Source organism: Capsicum annuum, unplaced genomic scaffold, assembly GCF_002878395.1.
Source record: "Capsicum annuum cultivar UCD-10X-F1 unplaced genomic scaffold, UCD10Xv1.1 ctg82507, whole genome shotgun sequence".
Classification (NCBI taxonomy): domain Eukaryota; kingdom Viridiplantae; phylum Streptophyta; class Magnoliopsida; order Solanales; family Solanaceae; genus Capsicum; species Capsicum annuum.
The window spans coordinates 94,366-102,463 of record NW_025893307.1 but is presented as its reverse complement, the minus strand read 5'-3'; the positions used below and the strand labels follow the sequence as shown (position 1 = coordinate 102,463).

At 34.6% G+C, this 8,098-nt stretch overlaps 1 protein-coding gene across 3 annotated transcripts; it reads left to right on the top strand.

Annotated features, from left to right (window-relative positions):
* Positions 1–253: 253 nt before the first annotated feature.
* Positions 254–7,679, top strand: LOC107877732. 3 transcript variants are annotated; one of them, XR_001676481.2, is made up of 4 exons: positions 254–524; positions 3,611–3,865; positions 4,193–4,311; positions 6,395–7,679. XR_001676481.2 is itself a non-coding variant. In XM_016724438.2 (3 exons), exons 1-3 carry the CDS (start codon positions 512–514, stop codon positions 6,496–6,498), a joined length of 372 nt encoding a protein of 123 aa, XP_016579924.1. In that variant the 5' UTR covers positions 266–511; the 3' UTR covers positions 6,499–7,679. The 3 variants fall into 3 exon arrangements, 1 of the variants encoding a protein (XP_016579924.1); XR_001676480.2 differs by having other exon boundaries at positions 259–524; positions 4,187–4,311; XM_016724438.2 differs by lacking the exon at positions 4,193–4,311 and having other exon boundaries at positions 266–524.
* The last annotated feature ends 419 nt before the right edge of the window (positions 7,680–8,098 follow it).

Sequence of the window (8,098 nt, the reverse complement as noted above, 5' to 3'; positions counted from 1 at the left end):
TGAGACAAATTAATGGAGAAGGTAAGTGTCTTCGATAGGTTAGGCATACGAAAGATAGTGGGAAACAAAATATTAACCATAAAAGTTGTGAGACAAATTAATGGAGAAGGTAATGAAGTTGTATCAGAAAAACATCATATATGGTCGTATAAGCAGCTAACTAGGAGGAACATTGGTGTTGTCTACACAATAGTAATAACTAATAAGCGACCAGCTTGACAGATCCACATTTCTACTATGTAGAAGAGACCAAGACCAAGGGCAAAATAGTCAATTTAGCTAACAAAAAATCTTCTTTTGTAACTGTTTGAGTTATCTCTGTCCATATGATCATATTCTCGATCCTTATTCTTTGTCTCTTCTTCTCTCTTCTCTTCTTTCACCTGACAATTCTTAACGACGCTAAATTCAAACTGTGATTCACATTACCTGTACATTTAAATTATGTATGTCGATTTAGTAGTAGTACAAAATTTTGGAGTGATAATCTTTAGAGCCAAAGGAAAGAATCATGGGTTTGGCAGGTTTGACAACTTTATCTAATTAGTATTATTCTATCCTCTGATATTCAGGCAAATGCATGACTATTTAGAGAAGTGGGATCTGAAGTTGCAATGTCTGCATAAATTGTGAATTCTCCTAATTTTTTACTATTATTTTTACAATTATTAGGAATCCCCTGCTTAAATTTGATTTCGATCTCTTGGAATATATTGTTTACTCAATATTAGATTCGATTATCATATCTTGTATTTTTTCATTTGATCTAGTTGATTCATAACATTTTTTTCCTGGTTTTAGAAAGTTTTTTTCTTCTGATTTATTCTGAGAAGCTATCTAATAGGTAGAGTGATGAGAAAAATGATACTATCATGATTTTGACGACATATTAAGCAAAAAAAAAAGTAAATTTGCAGACACATCTGTTCATAGCCCTGGAACCATTTGACACAAAATTTTCTACCCATTGTACACTATCCGTCTTTAGTGGTGGGGCCTTTCTCGGACACTGCACATAATAGGAGATTTGGTACACCAAACTGTCCTTTTTATGACTCTCCATCTTTAGCTATTCCATCTTCAGAATTTCAGGTATGTTCTTTCAAATTTTCGTATAATTTTTCCCCCAGTTTTTTTCGACTTTTATTTTACCACTCAATTCCCAATCTAATGTTGTTAATATTCTGTCTGTTCTCTCTCCCAATTTTATGACTAAAATTAATGGATAATGTCAAGCTTTATGTAAGAAGATATCAGATGCTTGTCCGAGTTCACATTTTTTTAAATTGAACTGTTTTTCTCATCAATAGGTATATCTATAGTCTGTACCAATTGCGAAAAGTTAGCCAACATTATAGTCTGAATACAGTCACTCTTACTCTAGCTCTATAATATCTCCTTCTCACTCCCTCTCTATATTAGTGCCTATGATATCGAGATTCCTTCCCGAAAAGATAGAAAATTATTAGGCTACAGTGATTTATACTCTTTCGACGTATATTGAAATTGCCAAGAGTGTTTTTGAAAGTATTTCATGTATATTACGAGAATAGAGCTGTCTTTTCTGAATCATTTTCTATCTCCTTGAAAATTATTTCACAAGGAATCTTATTATAAGGTTGCAGATTTAATACATCTCTCGAAAAGTTTTGGTACTTCTGCGTCCTTAAAATGGTATTGACCTTTAAGTGTTAAACTCCTCATCTTTTGGGTCTGAACCATACCCTGTTCAACAATTTCCATAGACACACTAATAGAGTAATAGCTACAGCAGCACAAGATGTTACTATGATTTGAACAAAATTCATTTCTACACTTTATTTTGTGTCCAGTATGAATTGTTAGCTACTTGACTTAATTTTTTTTCTTTTCTAGGCCTTCTCTATTTTATTCTTGATTGAACGGTTAAAACATACTTAAATTTTTTTTTTTTTTTTTTTTCAAGTTTCCTACATGAAATATCACCAATGTTTTGATAAATAGTAGGCGATAGTTTAGGTATTCGCCCTCTATATTCATCATTTGTAGGCATTGCATCTAGATGGCCAGTGAGAAAACCTACTAGCATCATTCCTAACTAGGGATTTACATTAAAAGAAAAAAAAGAGCAAATGCAAGTACAATACAATTCCAAGACACTATTATGACGGCTAAATGCAATTGTGCATTTAGGGGGTGGACAGTCAACATGATCACAAACCAAATATGTGGTCAGTAGCACCAAATATTGCAGCAGTAAACTATGGTGTGTTCAAGTCATTCCCATCTAGACCCGAACCAAATCTATCAACCCACTGAGTTGGATTAGGATTTTGTGCCTCTTCTACCCAGTCAGATGTCATATCTATGCCCTCAAGTTGGAGGAAATCTTCTTCGGTAGGTTTAGAAACCGAACACCGTGCTAGCTTCAGGTTATAATTTAAGTAAATCAGCTCTAGAAGTGTTTTCTTATCAATCTTATTGCGCTTCTCTGAGTGGATTGCTGAAATGTGCTCCAATTTCGCTCAAAGGTGAACGTACTGTGCACGTGGCTAAGGATTTTAATAGCGCCTCAGTGCAATGTACGGGCAACATCACCATATTGTTCCCACCAAATACGTGCAATGCATTTCTGTTGCATCATTCTATTGAAAAATACTTAGGCTATGAAGAGAATTTGTGTGAAAAACATGATGTGTTGGAAGCAGTCACTTTGCTGACCACTTTAATCTATGAGATGCAAATGAGAGGATAGAAAATTACAACAAAATAGTTGAAAGTTCTTTATGACATGCTGGAGAATGTCCATGCAATTGATGCAGTCCACAGGAGATCCAAAGTTACAGATCATAGATAGTGTTTCAAGCCAGTACCAAAGTCTTACTACGAGTTAATGTGTACCGAGTCATAAATATTGTTTTCCAACTTATAAAGCAATACAGTTTCCATATATTCCAAAAGTCCTACCGACTTGAATGCTTCCCCGAATGTTTCATCTGGCAACAAGTTATATGTATGTATTCCAAGGAAGAATTTCCATGCAAATCCTTATCAACTTATCTTAACTTAGGGTAGCAACCACAACATATACTGATAGCAACGGCTTCGTTCTTATTGTTGCAAGGTTTTAGAAGCCTTATTTTATTGTTCAGTATGTTTAATGCATATACCTGTTCAATCTCTTTTTTGTCCTATTATTCAAAATGTTTTTGTTTACAATGATAAGCAACAAGGTTCTTTGCTTATGAGCACATGTTAATTCCGATAAGATATCGATTCTAACTAATCTAGAGTTTTGTTCTTATAGCTACAGATTTTCTTTAAAAAATTGTTCTTTTTTAATTGATAGTGTGGTGTCGTTTGTTGAGCTGGGGGTTACACTTTTCTTTGATAAACCGTCGTCTCTTGTGTGCCCCTCGACTCGGAGTTGTTTGTTACACCATGACCTTCACATTGCAGAATATGAAATTTCAGTTGAGAAAAGTCATGAAATTCATGAAAGTGAAAACTGTAGACAAAAGTGTAGTCTATTTTATTATTATATTTATATGAGTGTGTTTACGTGTAATAAATGTCACAAAAAACACAATATTTGTCTCTTTAAGATGATTGAATTTCTACTTTTCAATAGAGCGAGGGAGAAATGATGAACGAGAAAGAAGTCCTACTCACTATAAACGGATACACCACAAGATTGTCTCTAAAATTCATTTGGATTTGTTTGAGCTTGAAGATGGTGAGAAGCCACAACTCACATGTCAATGGAATGGAAGAAGACAATGTAGTTGGTTCATACATGAATTATTGATCCAGTTGAAGAACATGCCCGAAAGTGACTGCCTCTTGCCTATCTTTCTGTCGGCTCCCAGTTCTCTATATGTTTCAGGTATTTTTTACCATATAGATTATGCATGATTATTTACTTGAGTAGTATTAAAGAATATAAATGATTGAATCTGCAAAACTTGGGGAGATCACAGATACAGATCACTTTGTGATTTTTCCCGAAAACTCATGATTAAATCAATAAAAACTTATTTGTGACTTTCACATCTCCTCTTATTAACGTTACGATATATATACATCCTCTTTACCGATTTTATGTGCGATATACTCTTTCCTTTTAATTGTCACTACTAGCAATTGCAGTCCTTGTCTTTTTTATTGTATTTTCAGATTCCTAAGTGAACTAGAGATTCATTTTTAGCTACAGGTTCCTTCAATAGACTACTTTAGCAATATCACTACAAAATTGAAGTACCGGAAGCAGCACATGAAGAGATCACTATTGCTGATTCTTTTTTAAAAAATGTTATCCAACGTCTACTTCAGGTATTCTTATTACAAAAACAAAGTATAATTTGATACATGTGTTCGACTTCCTACCAGATAATGTGAATAGTACCTAAACATCGAATTATAAGCTAAAATCAGCATGCTAGGTTAGAAAATTGATAGGAAATTAGATTGATCTGTTGTTTTGCATGTCTACGACATCCTTGGCGTCAAATCTCTTAGGTGTCAGTTAGCCCCAGTTGGCCCCTTTTTGCCACTATTAGATTTGTTTCGTTTGTTCATCGAGCAATAGTAGTTCTGTAAGCTTCACAAATTTTCAGCAATGATGGTTGAAGTTTAGATTTAGTAACCAACTTGGTTGTGTCAAGTAGCAACCATATTTATCCTCCCCATCACTTTAAGTTCAGATCAGAAATATAATAAGTTGTCAAATCTCTATCATATGTCAAGTTTTGGAGTCTTTCATTTTGTTCTCATGTTGGAGCCATCCATATCAAAAGGATCTCAGGGAGGCGAATAGAACTGGTTGAACTCGATGATAAGAATGATAGAGATTAGAAGATATAAGTTCAACCATTAAACACGAAACATCTGAAGTTGTAGTGTCACCTAATATGTAAGTACCTGTGTTACCTAATATGAGAGGAAACATAATTTATTTGTATATATAAATTTAGATCAATCAACTGATTTATAGGTAATATGGTTAATGTTTCAACGGCAATGACTTTGTATAGTTATTGTGGTTAGATTACTAACAATTAGATGGTTCATTGTGATTGGCAACAAGACTCATTTCCTTCTTGCTCTTGCTGAATATGACATACCTGTACTACAATGCTTCAGCTCTAGGCTAAAAGAAGTCTGTTTTGAACATTATTCACAAACTTCTTTGAAGCCCAAGAAACGTGTTTAAGTTTTATCTGAACACAATAGAAAATAAAAGGTTTAATGTTTCTTAGGCAGCATACTTAGCCTAACTACCCGTCCAGATACACAGTGGGCAAAATAGAATCCATTAGATGTAAAAAAGGGGATTAGTGTGTGTTTGGATTGACTTTTTTTGAAAGACATATAAGCTAAAAGCTCAAAGCGAGAATTTGGTAGCAACCAACTTTTGGCTTGGTTCTTATTGTACTTCTTAAGTCTAAAATAAAGTGCTTTTAAGTGAAGTGTTTAAAATCACATTACTTTAAGTCACTTAAAAGTGTTTAAGCCCTTAAAAATAAACCAATCCAAACACCCTCTTAGTATTATGATCTCTTAATTTGTTAGATGATCGTACTAACTGATTATAAGTTAATCATATCCAACTTATTCCTATCATATATTTTCAATAGCATGAGAAAAGGTTATTTAAGAGATCAAATTGAGTTCAATTTTGGACAAAGTGCCCTGAAGAAGGTCACTTTCAATGAAACAGTACTCTTTTCCCACTTTGCAATTCATACATTTACAAATTGTTTGTAAGAAGATACACTCATCAGGCAGCTTTTTTGTTTTTCCATTATTCCTGAACTGGTGATATATAGACCCGAAAGCTCATCAATGGAACTGATTCCAATCTTTCCATAAATCTCGATTCCATCCTATCAATATTTGTACAAAGTAGATGAAGTATTTATATTTCATACATGCACAAAGCTGAAACTTTATTACATTATCAGATTATGATTCAACATAAACGACTAAATATAGAATTCAAAGTATGAACCAAGCTATAACTTTCCTCGAGGACTTCAAGCTCGGTCATTACATAAAAATTCCTCCAAGAACGATGTTTATGGCTCTCAGATAATTCATGCAGCCGATCCCTCTATACTAACTCTGTATTGAGGTTAATTGATTAATTAATTCTACCTTCGTTGCACGTTAAGTGTCTTTATATATGTTTATAGTGGCAGATCCAGGAATTTATAAAAAAATATTATGACAAACCTTATTTATATAGTATAATTTTCTCTGCCTCTGCTCCTGTATGCTTATAATCATAGAAATGGGCAACACGAATTGTAGGAAATATGAGCTTAGTTGATTGATTAATTTTATTCTTGTTACTTGCTAAGTGTCTTTATATGTACATCTATATGCTTACAATCTTAGAAAATGGACAATGCAGATAGAAGGGACTCTAATAGCATAATTCATGTATTTGGGAACAGTCGTGGGTTAATGGAAACAATTCCAGACATATGCAACAAAACATTGTCCACCACCGGGTGAACTTGTCCTTTGGATAATGCGTTCTATGATGATTCAGTTATTTGGGGTTTGATTGCACCAAGAAGGATTTTCGGGGATTTAGGAACTTATGGGATAGTCAATTGGTTCTTCTTATTTGGTGAGATAGCACCAGTACTTGTGTGGTTAGCAGCCAGGGCTTTCCCTAAACAAGAATGAATCAAACTCATCACCATGCCAGTTTAATAGGAGCCACAGGGATGATGCCAACTGCCATAGTTGTGAACTACACAACCTGGATCATCGTAGGGTTCTTGTCGGGCTTTGTTGTTTATCTATATAGGCCAGATTGATGGCAGCGTCATAACTACATTCTTTCAAGTGCACTTGATGCTTTGGCATTTCTGGCAATTCTTATATATTTGTTCTTGGGCTTTGAGAAAAATAATTGTTAATTGGTGTTGAGATGATCCATTCTTATGCTTCGTATCCAATAGCTAGAGGGATTTTTAAAGAGGATTGCCCTGTTGTTTATTAAATTGTGTTGTGTTGTGAAGAAGAAGAACCACAAATACTCCATAGAATTCCTCAATATTACTTGCCCGAATGCATCTTATTACTGGCTGCTAAATGGGGAAAGTTATAACTGCAGCATTGTTTCATTTGACTTGGGCAGTGTGGTGTTTTGCGGGGGTTGGATTGCCAGACCGTCCATAAACTTTCTACAATTGGAGGCCAAAACTGATAATATTTGATCACTCTATTGCCCTCTTGATCATGGTTGACACATTTGTTTATGATTTAAGGGTAATGATCTAACCAGGGGTTTGGAACAAACTTCTTACCTTTAAATGCTGTGATATTTTAATGTCTTGAAATCTTAACACTGTCGTTTTTGCAACCACACTCTCTTGCCTGTTCTCGTGTGACATTAGGACCCAGAAGATGATGTCATCTTGCCCGGTGGAGAGACTGCACACATGGTGGTTGTTCAGTTCATTTACAAGGAGAGCTCAGTGACAATCAAATGATGGAATAGAGAGTTGGGACCTTGCAGTTTGGCTGACATTTTTGACTCTCAAATTTTGCTTTGAAGGTTGTTAGTATTTCTGTGTTGTTTCAGTTATAACTTTACAATTGCTATCCTTTGGCTCAAAGATCACAATCTCACTTTCTTGAATATTTGATCGTCTTGTTAAATTATTTTGGTTCAATTTGGAATATATACTTTTCATGTTGAGCCCGTGTAACGCACGAGCATACTTATCTAGTATATAATAAAGGAAATTTGACAAAAAATTAATTTTGTAGATTATAAATTGTTATATGCTTATTCATGCCCAAAATCAGGTGTCAATAGTGTAAGAACTACTAGTACAATCCAAGAGTCAAATACATTGGAAAAATAACCACAAAGGAATAATAACTGTCTCTGAATACAAATAAAGACATAACTGCTATAGAAAGATAGAGGTGAACGTCGAATGCATGAATGTCCAACCGCTATCTTAGAAGCTCCAACAATCGTCCGAGTCAATCAAGTTGAGGCACACTCGAGCTAGGACCTGCACCGAAAGGGCACAGTAGGCATGAGTACGGTTCAGTTGTACTCAGTAGGTATCATAGGCCGATCAAGCAATGT